At 36.9% G+C, this 23,193-nt stretch overlaps 1 protein-coding gene and 1 pseudogene across 2 annotated transcripts in view; both read right to left on the bottom strand.

Moving 5' to 3' along the window:
* Positions 1-23,193, bottom strand: part of LOC311595772 (solute carrier organic anion transporter family member 6C1-like) — a gene marked incomplete at its 5' end in the record, with an annotated part of 70,794 nt that overhangs the window by 33,583 nt on the left and 14,018 nt on the right. Inside the window, 5 exons of the mRNA XM_084778742.1 lie at positions 3,221-3,416; positions 8,610-8,754; positions 15,460-15,569; positions 17,702-17,820; positions 22,739-22,835. Coding sequence (XP_084634868.1) covers positions 3,221-3,416; positions 8,610-8,754; positions 15,460-15,569; positions 17,702-17,820; positions 22,739-22,835 — 667 coding nt within the window. The remainder of the gene's footprint in view (positions 1-3,220; positions 3,417-8,609; positions 8,755-15,459; positions 15,570-17,701; positions 17,821-22,738; positions 22,836-23,193) is intronic.
* Positions 21,342-22,229, bottom strand: LOC311596158 (large ribosomal subunit protein eL6-like; annotated as a pseudogene). The gene has a single exon. The product of its transcript is annotated as a large ribosomal subunit protein eL6-like (transcript).

The raw sequence follows: 23,193 nt of genomic DNA, 5'->3' as shown, positions 1-23,193 counted from the left end.
CAGAGGTAAGCAAGGAGAAGAATACAAGAGATGGAGGAAAGAGTCTCAAGTGTTGAAGATACACTCACAGTAGATATACTTACACAATCCATCATCAATGAAAATGTTAAAACTAAAAATACCTGATACAAAACTTCCAAGATAGCAAGGACAACTTAAAAAGATGAAACTTAGGAATAATACTTATAGAAGAATGAAGATTCTCAGTTCCAAGGATCAGAAAATGTTTTCACCAAAATCATAGAAGAAAATTTCCCCAACCTAAAGAAAAAGATTGATTATAAACATACAAGAGGCTTACAGAACAAAAAATAGATTAGCTCAGAAGGAAAAATCCTCCTGTCACATGATAATCAACACACTAAATTTATAGAACAAGAAAAAATATTAAAAGGTGCAGGATAAAAAAACCCAGGTAATGTATAATATATAATGTATAATGGTAACCCTATCAGAATCACACCTGTCTTCTCAGAAGGGCCTGGGCAAACTTTCAGAGACCACATATGAATCCAGATTGCTACACCCAGCCTTTCATTCACCACAGATGGATAATACAAGATCTTAAAAAAAAAACAAATTAAACAAATCTTCATAAAAACTAAGCCCTACAGACAATACTAGAAGGGAAACTCCCACCTGAGGAGCTTAATTACACCCCAAAATCACAGGCTACAAATAACTTCACTACAGCAATACCAAAGGAGACAAGCACACAAACACACTACCACAACCAATATCAAAATAAAATAACAGTCATTGGTCATTAATATCAGTGGACTCAGCTCTCCAGTAGAAAGATAGGCTAACAAAATGGCTATATAAACAGGACCAATAATTTTGCTGCATACAAGAAAGACTCCTCAGCGACAAAGATCGAAATGACCTCAGAATAATGGGATGGAAAAAAGATTTTCCAAGGAAAGGGAGTGAACCAGCAAGCTGGAGTGTCCAAATCCCTAATAAAATAGACTTGCAACCAAAGTAATCAAAAGTGATAAGGAAGGACACTTCATACTCATCAAAGGAAAATTCGACCAAGATGACATCTCATATATGAACATCTGTGCCCCACACACAAGGGCACCCACAGTTGTAAAAGAAATAGTAATAAAGTTTAAAGCCCACATCGATCCCCACACATTAATAGTGGGAAACTTCAACAGCCCATTCTTACCAAAGGACAGGTCAAGAAAACAGAAACTGGACAGAGAAATAATGACATTAATAGATGTCATGGATCAAATTATCTCAATAGACATCTACAGAAGCTTTTACTCAGTCAGAAAAGCATATACTTTCTTCTCAGGACCACATGGAACCTTCTCCAAAATTGACCTTATAATTGGTCACAAAGCAATCCTCAATAGATACAAGGAGATTGAAATACTTTTGCATCTCATCAGACCACTGTAGACTAAAGCTGAACCTTAACGACAAACGAAATAACAAAAATTCTACACACTCCTGGAAAATGAACAACTCCCTGTTCATTGTCAACTGGTTCAGAAAATAAAAGACTTAAAGACTTCTTAAAATTCAGAGAAAATGAAGGCATAACATATCCAAACTTAAAGAACATAATGAAAACAATTCTAAGAAGAAAGTTTATAGTACTAAGTGCCTTCCTAAAGAAATTGGAGATATTTCATATAAACAACTCAAGGGCACACCTAAAAGGCCTAGGGAAAAAGGAAGCAGATATACCAAAGAGGAGTAGATGGCTGGAAATACCCAAACACATGGCTCAACTCAGTAAATTAGAAACAAAGAACAATTCAAAGAATCAACAAAGGCAAAAGCTGGTTCCTTGAGGAAATCAACAAGACAAACCCTAATCTGAACTAACTAAAAGGTAGAGAAACACTATCCAAATCAACAAAGTCAGAAGTGAAAAGGGAGCCATAACAACAGAAACTGAAGAAATCCAAAGAATCAGTAGGTCTTCTTTCAAAGGACTATACACCATAAAATTTGAAAATCTTAATGAAACAGACAATTTTCTTGATAGATTTCACTTACCAAACTATAATCCAGATCTGTTAAACAAATTGAATTGTCCTATATCCCATAAGGAAATAGATGTAGGTATCAAACCATTGACCCTTCACCTCAACAACCTGTCAGCATATTAAGTCCAACTGGGACTAAGCTCATTCTCTTTCACTGGTTTGCTATCAGCCATCCCATTGTAGTTAAAAGTGCTATTATTCCCTTCTATCATTTCACTTGGTTCATCCTTTTGTTTTCAGTTGCATTTATTGTCTAATATTTAACACTAACCTGTGCCAAGCTCTTTGAGATTCTACATATAATTAAAAATTTCCATGTGCATGCTCAGAGATACTTTAAGTCTCTTCCTTTATGTCATTAAGAATGCTGCCACACACCCATGATAGGCTTTTGTCCTTGCTCTGTTTCCTGATCAGCCAAGAGATGAACAAGCCACACCACAAGCCTCTACTGCCTTGGATCACTGCCCCAGATGCCATGCCTTCCTCTCAGGATAGACTATGCTTTCTAATACCGTGAGCTAAAATGTACCTTCCTCCCATGATTAGCAAGAATACAATGGAGGATGATGAAGAGAGAGACAAATATTACATGTTTTCTCTTATATGTAAACCTAGATTATACACATTATGTAAACAATACTCACACATTAATATGTATCTAATATATGTAACACCTATACATTATATAATATATTACATGTATCATATATACATATACGTGGCATGAAACACAGGAGTACAAAAATGAAGGAAATAGAGACCAGTGGAAACATAAGTGAGGGACAAGGCTGAGGGGAAAGTAATAGGGGACAGAAACATAAAGAAAATACAAAAAATGTATATACTGTAACATAACAAAATGCATTATTTTATTGCTAATAAAAGTAATTCACTTAAAAAAGAGTGCAGAAAGATCATTTCAAGAACTGAAGTTGAAATCACGTCATACGTATTTTAGTACAACTCATACTTGCCACAGACCCTAACACAAAGTTCTAGTTTTGATTATAAATCACTTATGAACACATGATAAATAAATATATCTCTATGAGATATGTACCTTTAATGTGAAAGGTACAATCATACTTGAAACTTCATTTGCATGTTTAATAATTACAAAGGTTAAATAAATATATATAGTTACTGGATTATTGGTCTGGAAAATATCTCTTCAGTTATGATTAAAAATATACAAACATATTTACCCATCATAAGCAGTATTGATTCCAGCAGATTTCACTGATTCACATGATACAAAAAAGATTAACAGAAAAAGCACACTTGATAAAATATTTGCTACTATTATAAATTTCACTTTGTTCTTCCATGACATTTCCAGTTTGTCAATAATCACACCTCCCACATAACGAGAAGTAACAAGTCCAGCAAAGATAAGATATGCTGAGAAAAAGAAAAAAAAACAATGTAATTTTAATCAGTTGAAAGTACAGAAAAATTACACAGAGATGTCATTCCTTATACTCACATACAGATTTTTAAACAAGCAAATAAATAGGAAATCCTAGAAGATGTGGTATTTGAGTAAATCTGGACTTTATGATATATACCATCTTGAGCATTGGGATGGAGACATTGGATTCTGGTAGTGATTGTGATGTTTTCTCCTATATACTCAGTATCTATTATAGTCCATGCCATATAGAAATTATGAGTTTTCCTATTGGGAGATATTATTAGTTAGGCATTTGAATGTATGGCCTATTTCAACAAATTTAATTGGAGTAACAGAGCTTATCAAAACATTCTATGAACAAGATTGGATGAACCAACTCACTGTGATCCTTTATATATGGACAATATGAACAATTTTGCAACAATGGGAGACTCTAGAGTACACATTATAATGTATTGCTTTTTTCTACATAAGCATAAATATATAGAAAGAGAAAATAGCAAGAATCATATGAGCTGGAAAAAAGTAAAAGATGATTAGTACCAAAATAGAGAACAATATAACACAGTTAAATTATACAGTAGTACAATTCAGTCAGCTCCAAATGTAGACCCCCATGTGTAAATGAAATGGATAGACAACAAAATGCCAATGACAACACAAGATTAATCATGCCATAAGAAATACATACAAATGAATGTTCCATAGAAATAGAAAAAGTGAAAGAAAAGAAGCAACAAAGGTGATGTTTGAAAAAGAAGAACAAACAAAGCTGGATAATGAAATGCATAATTGATAAAAATTAAAGTTCAGGTCCAAGGTGGTGTTATAGGAACACTCAACAATAGTTTTCTCTTCCATGGAGTGGAAACAAAAACTAGACTTGGAACCTGTCATGGAGGGAAGAGTGGGTGAAACTGGAAGTTGTCTGCACAGAAAATAGAACCTGGCACATTCTATGGACTAGGATGAGTAAGAAGGCAAGGTGAGAAAATACTCGGTACTCTCCTGGAATACAAACTTCAATAGGGAAGTGGACTTCCTAGGCAGTAAAGTAACAGTGGAAGCCAAGACGTGGCACTGAAGGTTGCATTCATCAGACAAGAAGCCTAAATGAGTACCCGACCTGGAGTTCAAACGCAAGCAAGCATCAGAAAAGAAATTAGGAGGAAGCTCAGTGTAAACTCAGTTATAGAGCTGCATAGAGGAAGGTTCTGTTGTCAGGGACTCAGGCACTCTGACAATGGATATCCTGGCATAGTCTCAGACTGCACAGCAGAGTCTCAGATGTCTCATGGACTCCTTAGTGCATCAGCTAAATGAACAGCATCCTCAGGCAGTGAGACAGTGATGCCTTGGTGCATGTCTCTGACACACCATATGGACAGGTGTATGCTCACACATACTGTGAGAGATATTCCAGGCATGTGCCATGTCTTAGATGTTTCTTGTGCTCAGGTAGCAAAAACTAAAACCCTTCAGAGCTAATGTATATCCATTCAGCGTGGTCCCCAGTGTGCCCAACTTTAGTGTTCAGCATGAAGAGCTTACTGTATCTCCAAAACTGTCTACATATATACATTGTATAGACTAAAACATCCTAACTGAAGATACCTAAAGTAGCTAACAGTCCTCTTATGCTCATGGAGTAAGACAGGTTCACTGCAATATATCAATATCCATGTGCATAACACTGTAATTTTAAAAAATCCCAAGAGTGCACATCCTAGTGCTGTTAACATCCACTTTATTTGTTGACAACTGAGAAGAATTTGAAGAATTTGGAAACACATTCTACTATGCTCACCCCATTCATTGTGAATGTAAACTCTAGAAAATCCACAGATCCAATAAGGAAAATGTTTTAACTTACTTTTTCCTCCACCTACATTTTAATATTGTATTTTTGCTTTTTGTTATTTTTCTTTTATCTTAGATTCAATTGAGTTTTCCTCTTTTTTTTTCATGTTTTTCTTTTTCTTATTTTATCTTGTTAATTTATTTTTTTATTTTTTGAATTCTGAGAATTTATTATGTATGCTGGCCAAGTGTTTCTATGTTGAGTAACAGCTCGAGCCAGTCAATTTCCTTTCATTTATCTATTATTTATTTTTTTAAAAAAAAATATTATTTTTCAGGGCTGGAGAGACAGTTCAGCGGTTAAGAGCACCGTCTTATCTTCCAAAGGTCCTGAGTTCAATTACCAGCAACCACATGATGGCTTACAACCATCTGTAATGAGATCCGGTGCCTTCTTGTCGTGGGCAGGCACACATGTGGGCAGAATATTGTATAAATAATAAATAAAATCTTTTAAGAAAATGTTACTTTTCTTCTTTTCCTCTCTCGACTCCATCTCACAGGAACTGGGATCAACATTAGGGCCTGGTGTATAATTGGCAACTATAATATATAATTAGGTACAGTCACAACACGGTTTTGCTCAAACCTAGTGGCGACTTCTGCTTAATGAAATGAGGCAGGCCTACAATCACACCTATTCACCAGTACAGCTGGGGAAGTGTGTCTCCAGTTAGGTTCAGGGAAATTATCCATACCGTAGCAATAGAGAGGAAAATACAACAGTGCTGGAGACCACATCTACATTAATATTCTACAATTGCCCAAAAAGCAGCAGAACAGACTGTATTTGACTGATAACAAAGGTGATGAAGTGTCACACAGTAAAAGCTACAATATCTATTGCTAATCTTTACAATAATTATATGTTCAGTCATGCCATAGACATTTCAACACAAATGCAACAGCCAACATAAGAATCATTTTCAAATAGCAGAGTTACTATCAACAATGTCTTTAGAGGTCCATGATTCCTAACAGTGCCATCACTCCAGTTGTAGTCCCCATTGAGTATGCACGCCACAACTTATGATGCCTACACATCTGTTTGCAGTACCAGAGTTTGTTCCCTTTCAAGACTTGCAGAAATGCTGATTTACTCAGAAGCTTACATGGGTCTCTGTTGGTAAACTGTAATCAGAAAAATACTAATAAAGACATTGATTGCATTAGAGAGTACATTTGAAAATAAATAAAAACCTTATGCAAGAAACTACTTATTCCAAATCACATTGGCAGAAAAATTCAATGTCTCATGAAACCACCATATAAAACTTGAGTTGTCCATGTATACTCAGATGGAAATATCCATTAAAAGTATAAAAAGGAGCAACATACAATAGATGAACAGTGGGAGTGTGTATTACTTTTGGTTTCTAGTGCTGTGAGGAGACACCATGACCACAACTCTTTTAAAAGAAAACAGCCTCTTTGAGGCTGGCTTACAGTTTCAGAGAATTAGTCCATTATCCTCAAGGAAGGAAATGCAGTGGTATACAGGAAGAGCCTAATACTATTGTTCAGCTAGATGGATACACTAAGTCCAGAACTAATGATTTATTATTATACCATAGAGTAATGTATCTCACAGTAGTCATTGAAGAGTTTTCTATCTACAGTAGCTGGTGACTAACAGAGGCCCACAATGGCCAAGATCCAGAGAAAAAAACAAAAGAACAGTCAGCTCTGAATAGAACATCTACACTGCAGCCCTCTTCCCAAAGCTCAGGGATCAGTGTGGAAGGGAAGACAGAAAGAGTATAAGAATGCAAAGACACTGTGTAACCACAAGAAACAGTGTCTTATGAATAGATCAAGGCAGAGGCACATATGAATGCACAGTAGTTGCAGTAATATAAAAAAAAATCTCTGTAAGCCCAAGTGAGACCTATTCTAGCCAGAAAATATGACTTAGGCTAGAAATCCAAACCCTAGCTCTGGAGCTGTTGGCAGATGTTAGCTGCTTTGTGTGGGAAAGTAAAAAACTACTTTATGGTATTACTAGTCTTCTCTTAAGAATCTACTGAGATTCAGCCAACTCAGATGACTTCCTTGACCATTAGATCTTTGTGATTTGTAGTTTTATGAACCTAATATTATGAAGAACAGAGAAAGTCTCTTCTTGGATTCTTCCTCAGAAAACTACAGCCAAAGACCAAAATAAAATACTAACTTACTATTGGACAATCGACAAAATCAAAGCTTTGGCATAGAAGCCTGAAAACTCTGCAGACTGATAGTCTGATTTGGGGATATATTATACAAGTTTTAGTCACTGCAGCTGATACCAAATTTCAGCTGCAGAAGTCAAGGTAGAGTATGCAATTTTTAATGTACCTATTATATTTGGGCTGATGCATAAGGGTACATGAAACAATGAACATATAAACATATGGAGAAACCTAATCTTGGAAGAGAAAAATCTATTCAATAATGCACTTATAATCAAGGCTTCTGCACGTGTTAACATATGTTTTGGGAAATTTTGTTCTGTTTTTCTCACATATTTTATACTCATTCTTTCTTATTATTTTGGCCTGGTATTTAGTTCAAGATTAAATACTCTTTTAATTCTTCTTCAACTGGTTACATTAAGTGCTATAATGTACCTGCTTGACTCTTTAAACCCTTAAACGAACTATTATGTTAATCACTTTTTAATTAATCTGGAGCCCTTTAGTTCTTCCACTTACAATGCATCTTAGAAAACTAACATCTCAATACAATTTTAAGATTGAAAATGTATAAAATAACAATTGCTATTTAGTGTCAAAACACAGAACAACATTTACAAGTGTGAATGTCTTTGGCAATTAAGAAAAAAAGCACACCACAGAATAATCACAATTTATTATGTTCAAATCAATTTAAATCTGAAAAATACAGCTTCCTGGAAAAAACAACAGAAGAATCATTAGGAAATGGGAATATTTTAGAAAAAGATGAGAACAGACTAACAAGCAGAAAGGTATAGAAGCAGCAGTTAAAGACATGATATCTTTGTGGTTTTAAAGGGAGTTGTCTGATAAAGTGGAGGTGAAAGAAAATGCACAGGTATGTAGATGGAGAAGCAAAAAGATAGCTGTCAGACTAGCACTGTGAAGTTTTCTGTGTTAGAACCATTGATGTCATATTGGAGTGTTCATGTTTTCATAGTTCTAGCAAGTGGCATTCAAGTACACTGCATCTTCTGTCTTTTGGTTATATGACATATTACATGCACACACACACACACACACATGACGCTTGTGTGTATGTATGTAACTTAAATATGGACATTGAAAAAATTTGAAATCAGCACAGTAAGAAGAAATATCTACCTGAAACTATAGAGGCATGTGAAGATGTTAACATAAACTGATTTTCTAAATATATGGGCAGAAAGAAGGAAGATTCCTTAAAACCTACAGTCTCTGTAACTTTGCAGAATGCCTGGCTCATCAGCAATGGGTTCCTCAACATCCACTGAAACAGAACAGAGCATATCCCAATTATTTAATCTCCTCACATTCAGAATTTTCTTCTTATGCTATAAAATGATTTATGTAATTATGAAAACAAAATTATCTAGTTTCCTAAGAATTTTTCCATAATAAATTTATAATTTAGATTCTCTCTATAGCAAATATAACTTTTATCTATGCAACCCTTAGCTTGTTGAAGGTATTTCTAAGAGCAGTAAAATATGCACTTATATTTTGCATTTACCTACCTCAGCTGGTCAAGGCTATGTTATTTTGTATTTTACTGTATTTATTTTTCCTAAAGTTATAAATATTTATGTCCTTTCAATTTTCCAGTGTCACAAACCTGCTTGCAATAAATATCCATATTCATGTGCTCTTGATTTCCTGTTTCAGAGTTCCTTTAGAATTGTGTATCCTTGGGAGGGGTTTGTGTATATGGGATTTATAAATAACTTATTTCATTTTTTGTTACACAATTTTCTTCAGATTGTATCTTTTTATAACAATGCCTCAATATCAGAGAGTCCAATTTCCTAATGAAGAAGCTCATACTATATGCTTCATCAGAACAATATTTCAGGATTGGCAGACCCTTGCAGAAGTGTACAGTTTTATCAGTAAGCCATTGTATATGGTACAGCTGTCAGGACGGCTACAATTGTGTACTCTAAAACTTATCCATTAATAATAAATCTAAAATTACAGCAAAGAAGACTCAAAAATTATTCCAGCTTTAATACTATGAGCACTTTAATCAACCCCATATACAACTCAGGAAGAGAAGCCTCATCTAAGTTTTGCACTGATACTTAAAACAGTTTTGTGCTATACTACTAAGATTTTTTATGCAACAGTAACATAGACTAGCATAGATTACATAATTAGAAACAGTTGATAACTTTTGATAACATTTGTAGGCTTCTATATTTTGTCATAGAGACACACACAAGATAGGATTTCTTTTGTCTTTCTATGGTTTCAAATGTAAATGTGCTGTTTGGGCAATGGAGAGATTCCTCAGTTTCTGAAATGCTTGCTTTGCTCAAGGACCTGAACTGAGTCCCCAGAACTCATATAAATCATTCCAGACACCGTGGCATACTCTCGCAATATCAGTGCTGGGAGATGAGGTGGGAGATGGTCACTGAACCCTATTGACAAGCAAGTGTAACCTACCCAGCAAGTTCCAGGCTAGCATGTCTCAAAAAGACAATAAAGGTGGACAGTCCCTGAGGGTTGACACCTGAAATCATCAGGCCTCCATGTCTGTTTATATATTTGCCTGTGAACATGAACATACATGAACTTTTACATACATGCAAATATACACAATCCTGTGTGGTTTTCATATAACTTAGGTGTTCAGTGTGTGTGTGTGTGTGTGTGTGTGTGTGTGTGTGTGTGTGTGTGTGTTATTCTAGTAGAGTTCCTTATGGCGTGGGTAGATTTCCTAAGAATTCTCTATTTATTCTGAGTAGTAACTTCTTGGATTTAGGTAGGCATTACTTATCTACTGTACTGTTGACAGATTTATTCATTGAAGAATCATTCTTTCCTTTATATTATTTAACCTATCAACTGTTATTTGGTATGGTACAATACTTAAAACTTATTTAAAGTACTTTACGTCTCCTATGTTAGAAATATATATTTGAAGGACTACCATTATCTATTCAATTTACCTAAAGAAGTTTGGGTCTGGGAAGAAATAAAGAAAAAAATTAAAGACTTTTATACGTCAATGAAAATGAGGGTACAACATACCCAAACTGATGGGACATAATGAAAGCAGTGCTAAGAGGAAAGTTCATAGCACTAAGTGATTTCACAAAGAAATTGGAGAGATCGTGTTCTAGCCACTTAACAGCACATCTACAAACTATAGAACAAAAAGAAGTAAACACACCAAAGAGTAGAAGAAGGCAGGAACTAATCAAACTCAAGGTTGAAATCAATAACTTACAACAAAGAGGATAATACAAATAAAAAACACCACTAATAGCTGGTTCCTTGAGGAAATCATCAAGATAGAAAAAAACCCTAGCCAATATAATTAAAATAAATAAAGGCAGTATCCATGTTAACAAAATCATAAATGAAAAGGGAGACATAACAACAGACACTGGGGAAATCCAGTTAACAATCTAAATGTCCCCAAAATATCTCTATAACACCTAAGGAAACAGAAACAGTCATCAAAATTCTCCCAACCTAAAATTTTTTAAAAAGGGGAAAAAAGAAAAAAAAGAAGAAAAAGGCACAAGGCTAGAGGGTTTCTTGTAGTTCTACCAGATGCTCAAAGGAGAACTTATACCAATAGTTTTCCAATTATTCCACAAAATAGAAGCTGAGGAACATTTCTTAATTCATTCTATGAAGTTACAGTCACTGTGATACCTAAACCACTCAAAGATTCAAGAAAGAACATCTAAGACCAATATCCTTCATCAACATTGATGCAAAAATAATAAAATACTTGCAAACCAAATCCAAGAACACTTCAAAACCATCATCTACCATGAAGTAGGCTTCATCCCAGGGATGCAGGGGTGTTTCAACATAGGAAAATCCATCAATGTAATTCTCCATAAAAGCAAAGTGAAAGGTAAAAGTTAAGTCATGTCATGATCTCATTAGATGCTAAAAAATCCAACACCCCTTCATGATAAAAGTCTTGGAGAGATCAAGGTTACAAAGCCCATACCGAAATATAATAATGACAATATATAAGAAGCTGATAGCAAACATTAAGTTAAATGGAAAGAAACTTAAAGGACTTCCACCAATATCATGGACAAGACAATGCTATCCCTTCTCTCCATATCTATTCAATATAGGACTTCAAGTCTTAGCTAGAACAATGACAGATCTAAAGGTGACCAAGAGATACAAATTAGAAAAGAAGAAGTCAAAGTATTGTTGTTTGCAGATGATATAATAGTATATATAAGTGACCCAAAAATTCTAACAGAGACCTTCTATAGCCAGTAAACACCCTCAGCAAGGTGGCTGGATAGAAAATTAACTAAAAAAATTATTAGCTCTCCTTTATACAAATGACAGACTGATTGAGATAGAAACTAGGGAAACTATGCCCTCCACAATAGCTACAGAGAATATAAAATATCGTGACGTAACTCTAACCAAGCAGATGAAAGGTCTATATGACAAGAACTTCAACTCTCTGAGGAAAGAAATTGGAGATATCAGAAGCTTAAAAGGCCCTTCCATGTTCATGGATTGTTAGGGTTAACATAGTAAAAGTGGCCCTCTTACCAAAAGCAATTTACAAATTCAGTGCAATTCTAATCAATATTCAAACACGATTCTTTACAAACCTTCAAAGAGCAATTTTCAACTTCATATGAGTCCTTTAGAAAGGGCAGAGAAGGTTCATGGACCAGAGTGGCAGTGGAGGCAGCTGAGGGTTGCAGCTGGGAACCCTCTGGCAGAGGTGATTGGTGTGGTGACTGGTGGGAATTGCTGTGGGAGAGGGGACTCAGTGCAAGATTGGTCCCCCTGACCCTAGCTGAACTCTGTGCATGCTTTGGGCCCTGAGCCTGTAGCTGAGCTAGATGCGCAGTCCCAGACCTGAGACTCTGCCTGGTGTCGACACGCGATTTGGGCCCAGAGCTCCTAGCTGAAATTGGAGTACAGTTTGGGCCCAGAGACCCTGGCTGAACTTGGGGGGCATTTTGGGTCCAGGGATTCTAGCTGAGCTTGGTGTGCAGTCCCAGCCCTGAGAATCTGGCTGGGCTTGGCGATCTCAGTTTGAGGTTTGTGTCCAAGACCCTTGTTGGACTCACTACTAACTGGACTATTTGTGTGGATTAAGTCCCAAGACCTGCTTGTGTCCAGAGATGTGAACTAAACTCAGTGTGTGTGTGTGTGTGTGTGAGAGAGAGAGAGAGAGAGAGAGAGAGAGAGAGAGAGAGAGAGAGAGAGAGAGAGAGAGAGAGAGAGAGAGAGAGAAAGAGAGAGAGGGGGGAAGGATGGAGGGAGGGAGAGAGAGAGAGATTTGGGCCCCATGACACCAATGTGGACTCTGCAAGTGGTCTGGGTCCCAAAACACTACCGGGAACTACAGACCAGTGGAGCATCAGAGCTCCGGGATTAAGTAAATCTTGGGGGGATAGGGAGTAGAGTGGCCATCAGACCCCCTCTACATGACCTGCTTCAGTCCCTGGAGAGCTCAGGTGCCACAAGGGGATACAGAAGGCTATGGACACTTTAGCCTGACCCAGTGCACATTCTGAGACTCAGGATGATTACAGGACCCACAGTACAGGGGAGGTAGGGATCACTGACTGTGAGACACCCAAACTACAAGGCTGGCCTCCTGCCATCCTGACCAGTGAAGCATCAGATATTCTGGCCTACAGAAATCATCAGAATGGGCGAATCTATCATCAGACTCCCTCCACCCAACTCTGGAAGCTACGTTCAAAGAAACCAGAGATGGCAAGATGACTAAATGATAGCCTAAAATCATATGCTAAAAATCCCAAAACAGTATGATGTCTCCAGATACCAACTATCCCAAAGAAAACAACCCAGAGAACTCAAACACAATGGAAATACAAGAAAATGACCTCAAATTCTTAGTAATGAGGACGACAATGGATGAAACATATAAAATTCATAATCAAATGTAGGAAGAAACAGCCAAATAGGTGGAAGACATAAAAGAGGTCTATAGAGAGGCACTAGAAAAAATTCAGGAAGATACAAACAATTAGACGAAGGAAATCAATAAAACTATTCAAGTTCTGAATGCCTATAAAGAGGCAATGGAAGAAACTCAGAAATATACAAGCAACTAGTTGAAAGAAATGGCTGAGAAACACTTAAAGAAGTGCTCAACCTCCTTAGTCATCAGGGAAATGCAAATCATACCAACTCTGAGATTCCATCTTACACCCCTCTGAATTGCTAATGTCAAAAATTCAAGTGACACCACATGCTGGCAAGGATGTGGAGAGAGAGGAGGACTCCTTCATTGCTGGTGGGAATGCAAACTAGTACAGCCACTTTGGAAATCTATCTGGCAGTATCTCAGAAAGCTGGGAATAGGGCCTCCTCAAGATCTAGCTATTCCACTACTTGGAATATACCCAGAAGATGCTTCAGCCCACAATAAGAGTATTTGTTCAAACATGTTCATAGTTGCCTTATTCATAATAGCCAGAACATGGAAACAGCCTAAGTGTCCACCAGTAGAAGAATGGATAAAGAAACTGGTACATTTACACTATGGAATACTATTCAGCTATTAAAAACAAGGAACTCCTGAAATGTGGACAAATGGATAGAACTAGAAATGATCATAATGAATGATTTAACCCGGAAGCAGAAAGAGTCAAATGGTATATACTCACTTATATCAGGACTCTACCCCAAGGGCCATGTCCTATGAAAGTGTTCACTTACCAGGAAACTGGGACAGAGGGGAGGACATCCTATTTGGACCTTAGGTAACTTTTAGGGAGTGAAAGTCTCTAATGCCCAGCACTATAATCAACCTTTAGGGAAATATTTCTATACTATCTACCCCCATTCCTTGGCAACCCTCAAGAGAAGAATGAAAAGGGAATGTGTGATACATTTATACAATGGGGTTTTACTCGGCTGTTTAAAAAAAATGACAATGAAATTAGAAAGCAAATGGTTGGAACAAAGAAAGAAAGAAAGAAAGAATAAATGTATGAATTCTGAGTGAGGTAACTCAGGTCCAGAAGATAAATATGGTATGTGTTTCATTATATGCAAAGAGTAGATGTTAAATTATGATCAAGCTACAATTTATATACCAATAGGTATTATATATGGAGAAGGGAACTAAGGTGAGAGGAAACAAGTAGCTAACAAATACTTTAAAAGGAATAGTGGCCTCTTCAGTAGGGAAGGTTAGTTCTCTTGATCTTAGGGTTTCTTAATTTCCTGTAGTTCTTTCTCTGCAGTTGAGAGGAACAGGGTTGACATACATGGAAAAGAGTTAAGAGAAAGAAAGGGAAAGAGAGAAAAGCCATATTATGCTTTAATTCTAAAATAAATATACGTTAAGAAATTAGTGGAATGGTTTGAGTAGAAAAACGAGCAATGGAACAACAAATGTCTCCAGCAAGTAGAAAATAACTGGAAATCAGGAAGGTAGAGATACAATTCTGATGTGAGGTAGAAAAAGTCAACGGTGTTATTTTGAAGGCTTTGGAAGTGTCACTCAGTGTAGAATTCTCTAAAGATGAAATCTGTATAGAATGTTATAAGTGGAAGAAAAATTATTCAGAGAAAGACTAGAGCATTGTAAGAACTTCTCTATGCATCTTGTTTTCTGTTTCTATGGTGGTCTGAAGAAATACAGGATTTTGTATTCAATAATGTAATTTTGGGTGGGGATGTGTTGACATATGGAGTTCTTACAATTCATGTAATTAGGTTAAATGTCATACTACTTCAGTGAGAATAAGCACAATGTATTTTAAAATAAATTAAAAATAAATCAAAATTATAATTTTACATCATCAGTGTCTAGCATTAGACAGATCATCAATGATACCAAATAACAAGATTTTTTCTTTCCATGATAAGAAAAATGCATAATTTAACTAAGAGTCTCCAAAACTTTCACCCAAATGTAAAATAAACAGTTTGTCATTTTCTTAACTCTGTAGGAAATTAAACAGTCAGCCTAGTTTTACTTTACCCATGTAGCACGGAACATGTCCTTCAAGTGAGGTCCATATTTCTTATCTTTAAGCCTCTTGTCAAAGGTTGGACGTTCCATTTCTTTCTCAAGTCTTACCTTGTTAGCACCTATAGATAACAAGTAAAATAACACTTTGTAATCTCCAAGTCGGTAAGAAAATATACAGCATACATTTGTACATATTATCATGATCCCAATTTGTCATGAAAGGGCAAGTGAGATATTTTAAACACCCCAGCCCATTTATATTTTAGAATTAAAATTCTTCTACAGTACTGCTTTGTAAATGACAATTCTTTGATAATATAAGTTTCATTATCCACACTGCCCAGTTCTACAGGCAACCCCATGGTATGCCTCTTAACTGTGGCATGTGTGGTTCCTATTGATGAATTAATTCTTAATTTAATGTAGAATTCAATAGCCCTTTTCAATATATAATACTTGATGACACAGGCCTAAAATACTTTGCAAATCCCATTTACTTGTCACAAAGTATTTTGTGGTAAAAAAAACAATGATACCACTATGGACTTTTTCTAATAGAAGATAGTAATAACATAATAGTAACAATACTAGTAAGAAATTTGATCATAATATTTTCATTTGTATACATATTATTAAACTGTTTCGTACTTGGCATGCTTTTACTCACTACCTTCTCCAGCTCCTTTATCTTTTCTCCTCACATGGGCCCTTTTTTCTCCCTTCATTTCTTACATGTACATTCCATCTCAGCATTTTTACTGCAACTGTTAATATTTTTGTTTACATATGAGTCAAGTGCCTGGGTAACACATTTGCTTTATCCTGTAACCTGTTGATTTCTATCTTGTGTGTTGGGAATAGTGCAGTAAGAGTAATGGAGGCTTCAGTTTCCTTACATGATGTCTAGTTGTTATTTCACTAATGACAGGTACTCTGGATGATGAGAGATGGGATCTCAAAAAAGTTTAAATTAGCTTATCTCTGATTGCTAAAATCATCAATCACTTATTTATAAACATTTTAGATTAGCGTATAATCTATCTGGTGCTATCTCAAAAAACTGGGAATAGGGCTTCCTCAAGACCCAGCTATTCCACTCCTTGGAATATACCCAGATGATGCTCCAGCACACAACAAGAAAATTTGCTCAACCATGTTCATAGCAGCATTATTCATAATAGCCAGAACCTGGAAACAGCTTAAGTGTCCCTCAGTAGAAGAATGGATAAAGAAACTGTGGTACATTTACACTATGGAATACTACTCAGCTATTAAAAACAAGGAATTCCCAAAATTTGTGGACAAATGGATTGAGCTAGAAATGATCATAATAAGTGAGTTCACCCAGAAGCAGAAAGACTCAAATGGTATATACTCACTTGTGTCTGCATATTAGCCCAAGGGGCATGTCCCATGAAAGCCTTCACTTACCAGGAAACTGGGACAGGGGGGAGGACATCCTATTGGGACTCTAGATGAGAGAAGCATGGGAGAATAGTAAAGTAGAAGGATCCAGGGGGTCCTAGAAACCTACAAGTAGAACATTATGATAGGCCGATCTTGGTCCAGGGGTCCCACTCAAACTAAAGCACCAGCCAAGGACAATACAGGTGGTAAACTTTAAACCCCTACCCAGATCTAGCCAATGGTCAGAACATTCTCCACAGTTGAGTGGAGAGTGGGATATGAATTCACACGTACTCTGGTGCCTCATATTTGACCATGTCTCCTGGAGTGGAAGACCTGGTGGCACTCAGAGGAAGGATAGCAGGTTACCAAGAAGAGACTTGATACCCTATGAGCATATACAGGGGGAGGTAATGCCCCTCAGGAACAGTCATAGGGGATGGGAATAAGGGGAAATGGGAGGGAGGGAAGCATGGGAGGATACAAGGGATGGAATAACCATTGAGATGTAACAAGAATAAATTAATAAAAAAATTAAAATTAAAATTAAAAAAAGAATAAAAAGAAAAAAGACATCTATGCACATTAAATAAAAGGGGACTATTAAAAGAAATAATGAGCAATATGAATATATACAAATGAAAATGTAGTATATGAATATAATATTTGGTTATGATATAAATTTATATGGAAAAAATAAGAACAATATTATGATACTATTTCTTTGTCATAGGGCAACACTCATAGGAGAACATATTTATAAGGAAATGTAGTTGATCTGTGCTTTGAGAATGGAAGCAGAGAGTAAATTTATTCTAACTAATTACTAGGTTTTTATACTCACCAGGCAAAGTAGCTGGAAAACATAACAATGGAAAACCTGCAATCAATGCAAGTGTACCACTTATAAAGTAGCCAAGCCACCAAGGTTTCTGCCACTCTACAAGGCCATCAGCAGTTCCACTTGAACAAAGGAAGAAGATTTCAATTAAGCGCATTTCAAAAGACAAATCATACATATTGGAGGGAGAGGAAGAATCTTCCAGTTATTTGGATTCATTTGTAAGTCATCACTGTTAATTTTGGGTTTTGATGAAAAGTGTCAGTTGTTAGAACTCAATGTTATAGTTTATTTTTACTCCTATCAGAGCCCAACTTTCCCTATTCCATTTTCAGTAGCACTAGTCAGGTAGCAGTGGTTGCTCTTTGTTCCTATTTAAAATTTTCTCCATTTTCATCTGTGCTTCAGATAAGACACAACTTGCTTCTTTATCCTTCTCCTTTTAATCTTGTACCTAGACCTGTGTAGTAAGGAGCTTTGCTCTATAAGTTGCAATCTTTTCTCATAAATGGTATTTGATCCTTGAGGTCACATTCCATATAAATCCCTTCCTTAGAGTCCTTTGTATTAAGTGTACTTGACACTTCTGTGGTCTTTCCAGGTTTCCTATAGGACCCCTTTACATCCTTAAGGTTTCCTTTTCTTTTCACAGAGCTTAGCATCTATACTGAGATTTGCTAAATTTGTCTTTCACAGAGTGACTATGAAGTATCAGCACCTATTGTCTTTAATCAATGCTAAGACCAATAGAATAATTTTCAAAGTTATTAATGTTCTTGTTGTTGTCGTTTTAATTACTTAGGAATAAAATGTACAAAGTTAATGAATACTCTAATTTTCAGCTCCTCACCCATGGAAAATCTTAGCTGAGGGCTAGAGAACTGGCTAGAGAGATTGTGAGCACTGGACACCTTTTGCAGGAAAGTGGTTTGGGTTCAGTGTGGGCACATGAAAGTTTCTGAGGATCACAATGCTCTTCAGTCCATGGGCTCCTCTCACACATCATGCAGACACATATATGTTACAAAAAACAGCCACACATAGAAAATAAAAATTAATACATTTTCATTGTAAACTAAAATCCGCACTAGCCATCTGTTGTTGGAAAGATGCACAGCTCCATATTGGCTTGTTTTGGAGGAGCTCATCAATAGTTGATGAGTTCGTTAGACTCTCTTTCATAAAATATGGAAATGTTCACAGTGTTACTCACTGTTGAGGCAACTCCTTATCTTTTGAGGGTGTTACTCAGAAATACAGGCATAAACCCACAATCTTTATTTCCACAATCTCTTTGTCATCTTTCTTTCTTGTTACTCTTAATAATTTACTACTGAATATTCTGATAATGAGGTTTCAGCCCAGGGCCTCCAGGATGCTAGGCAGGAGTTCTATAATTAAGGAACACCTTGTCTTTCCTTTTGAAAATTCAAGGTCATTCTAAACTGCACAGTCTCATCTTAATCACCCAAAATCTTGAATGTACATGGATCACCATTTCCCATGGCTCCTTGTTGTTTGTAATATCCATAAGTTTCATGTTTCTTAGTACTTGTATGTTTTTTAATAACATGGCACATATGACATAATTATTTCATACTATGTGTAATTGTTTATCTAGAAGAGATGAAGCTACAAATATATGCAAAACATTAATCTTTTAGATATCGGTAAAAACTTTGACAGGATGCTCATACTTACTAGATACATTTTGAAACCTAAGTATTTTCCTCATGCTATAAATAAGCCTCTCCTTTCAAGGCTCAGGGCTCTGTGTATAAGAGGAGGTGAAAAGATTATAAGATCTGGAAGAGATGAATAACTCCAATAGTATCTTCCAGACACAATATAACTGATGTACATATGAACACACAGAGATTGTGGTAACATACAGAAGACCTACACCAAACCAAGATTAGGTCCTGATGTTCTATTCCATGAAGGTATTTCCAATGCATGCCTATTTGCAAAAGGCAATATGTTTTCTACAACAGATATGTCACTGAATATAACAACAATACTACAGTGTAGGTCCTATAGCAAGGAATAGCTGCCCAACACAAAATGGACTAAAGTTGTTGTTGTTGGGTTTTAAAAGTTTCTTTGCATTTTCTTTATTATTTCTTTCATATATGTATATATATTAATTTATTCATATTACATCTAAATTGTTATCCCATCCCTTGTATCCTCCCATTCATCCCTCCCTCCTGCTTTCCTCCTACTCCTCTCCCCTATGACTATGACTGAGAGGGACCTCCTCCCCCTGTATATGCTCATAGGGTACTGAGTCTCTTCTTGGTAGCCTGCTATCCTCCCTTTGAGTGCCATCAGGCCTCCCCATCAAGGGAACATGGTCAAATATGGGGCACCAAAGTTCATGTGAAAGTCAGTCCCCACTCTCCACTCAATTGTGGAGAATATCGTGTCCATTGGCTAGATCTGGGTAGAGGTTTGAAATTTACTGTATGTATTGTCTTTGGCTGGTGCTGTAGTTTGAGCAGGACCCCTGGACCCAGATCTGCCTATTGTAATGTTCTTCTTGTAGGTTTCTAAGACCCTCTGGATCCTTCTATTTCCCCATTCTCCCATGCTAGAGTCCCACCTAGAGTCCCAATAGGATATTCTCCCCTCTGTCCCACTTTCCTGGTAAGTGAAGACATTCATGGGACATGTCCCTTGGGCTAGTGTCCAGATATAAGTGAGTATATACCATTTGACTCTTTCTGCTTCTGGTTTAACTCACTCATTATGATCATTTCTAGTTCAATCCATTTGCCCACAAATTTCGGGAATTCCTTGTTTTTAATAGCTGAGTAGTATTCCATAGTGTAAATGTACCACAGTTTTTTTTTTATCCATTCTTCTACTGAGAGACACTTAGGTTGTTTCCAGGTTTTGGCTATTATGAATAAGGCCACTATGAACATGGTTGACCATATGTCCTTGTTTTGTGGAGGAGCATCTTCTGGGTATATTCCAAGGAGTGGAATAGCTGAGTCTTGAAAAAGCTTTATTCCCAGTTTTCTGAGATAGCACCAGATACGTTTCCAAAATGGCTGTACTAGTTTGCATTCCCACCAGCAATGAAGGAGTGTTCCTCTCTCCCCACATCCTCACCAGCATGTGGTGTCGCTTGAATTTTTGATCTTAGTCATTCTGATGGGTGTAAGATGGAATCTCAGAGACGTTTTGATTTGCATTTCCCTGATGACTAAGGAAGTTGAGCATTTCTTTAAGTTAAGCATTTCTTCAGCCATTAGATATTCCTCTGTTGAGAATTCTGTTTAGTTCTGAGCCCCCTTCCTCAATTGAGTTATTTGGTTTAGTGGTGTTTAATTTCTTGAGTTCTTCATATATTTTGTATATTAGACCTTTGTCATATGAAGGGTTGGTGAAGATCTTTTCCCAGTCTGTAGGCTGTCGCTTTGTTCTCTTGACAGTGTCTCCTGCCTTACAGAAGCTTCTCAGCCTCATGAGGTCCCATTTATTAATTGTTGACCTTAAGGCCTGGGCTGTTGGTGTTCTGGTCAGGAAGTTGTCTCCTGTGCCAATGTGTTCCAGGCTCATCCCCACTTTTTCTACTAACTGATTTAGTGTCTCTGGGTTTATGTTGAGGTCTTTAACATTTCTTTATTTCTTTTTTGTTATAGGTATGAAGCTGTTTCATTAGGATGTTAGCAACTTAGAATACCAGTTTGTGAGGATACATCCCATTTGTCAGGGAGAACTGAGATTGCAGGTAGCCCTGCAGCTGAAGAATGGCTTTGAACTTGGCAAAATCTGCAAGTCCACAGTTTTCTGATCAGTCTTTCGTTGCTCTGTAGTATTATATTTCTCATTCTCGGTGTCAAAGATCTCGCCCTCCTGGTGCCTGGGCGTGCCCAGCTGCTTCTTAGGGACTTTAACCTGGTGCATATCGACTTTTGTAGATGTGGCAATGACAAACTTTTGGTGTGTTCTGTGCAGAGGAACTCTGTTGATGGCAAGAGGTCCAGGAACAAGCAGCAAGCCACTTCCCAGTTGCTTCCGGAAAACCACTCTCTTGCCCCTGTGGCGCCCGGGGAGAATAATCAGGAAGGTCCCAGTAGTGATGCTGGCATGCAGCTCTCTTCAGACTGAAGGGCTTTTTGCCATGGCTCAGCAGCTTCTAAGGCACGTCTTCAGTAGGATAATACCTAGGCGTTTTTTCGAAGCTTCACCACCTGGGTACCACCATTTTTGTCACCACAGACTACTTTTGTGACAGTAGCACGGGACTTCGCCCTTTTCTTCTTCTTCTCAACCTTGGTCTCAGCAGCTATGTACTGCTTTTCATACAAGGCCTTTCTGGCATACATGGCAGATCGCGAATACCTGCCAATTCCTCTAACCAGGACAGGGGTCCGGCTGCAATGGCGCTTCCTCTTTTGGGCTTGGGTTACCCTTTTTGGATGCATCGGCGGCTGGGGGAGCAGCATCACCACCAGTTTTCTTGGCCACAGGCTTCTGCTCCTTTGGTATTAGGCTTCTTGGCTTTTTCACCTGCCATCTTACAAGATGGGAAAGAGCCGTTTCTTTCTTTTTTATCAGTATTTTGCTTGTTTTTAGTTTTGCTCTGTGTGGATGTCTTTTCATTTTCATTTTTATTTTTGAATGAATGAGAAAAAAAGACATAAAACACTGTGGCTAGGGAGATATTTGGGAGGGGTTTAGTACAAGGGAAGAATATGATCAGATTATATGAAAAACCTTTTAATTAAATAATACATGAGAAGAAAATTTCTATATACCATGCACATAATCATTATTATTGTACTGCATGGAATAAATATTACATGTTTTCAACAACAAAATATTTACAATGTTAATGAGTTCTTAAGTAATGGTTTTGGTTATACTTCAAACAGTAAAAATACAGCTGCATACTATGAATGTATTTATATTTACATCCCCCACAGTTGCATACATTTTCTACGTAATATTTTTTACCTATGGTATCTATTCAACAAGTATTCTATGCAACATGATCTATTTAGAAATGTAAAGAGTAAGACTTACTCTGCATTTGCAATTATACCTTGAGGAGGCACAAGACCCATTTTTCCTATTGTGTAACCCAGAAGGTACCCGAGCAGTTGTGCAGCTTCCTCGACAGCTTGAAAGTAAACAGAGCATCAAACACCTTCACAGTTTCACTTGGTCATACAAAATACAACTGAACTATATGTGATATATAAACGTTTTTCATGGTATTCTCTATTTGATCGGAATAAACAAGAGTGGGAGTAAAGGAGGAGAGTGAAAATATTTTCTGGAATTAATTCTAATAAGTCTCAAATTAGTAGTGCAGGAAGCTGGTGGGAAATTCACGCAAGAGCTGATGATCATCTCATGGTTGGTGCTGGTCCTGAACCACAATCACTGCTTCTTTGGCAACAGTCAGTCTACCCTGTTAGGACTGCTTCAGTGAGACCTGTTCTTATCATAAAGGCCATCTACTTTACTCAGTGTCT

Source organism: Acomys minous (assembly GCF_964271855.1).
Source record: "Acomys minous genome assembly, chromosome: 4".
Lineage (NCBI taxonomy): Eukaryota > Metazoa > Chordata > Mammalia > Rodentia > Muridae > Acomys > Acomys minous.
Note: the sequence above shows the minus strand (reverse complement) of the source record. Positions and strands in the feature narration are given on the sequence as shown.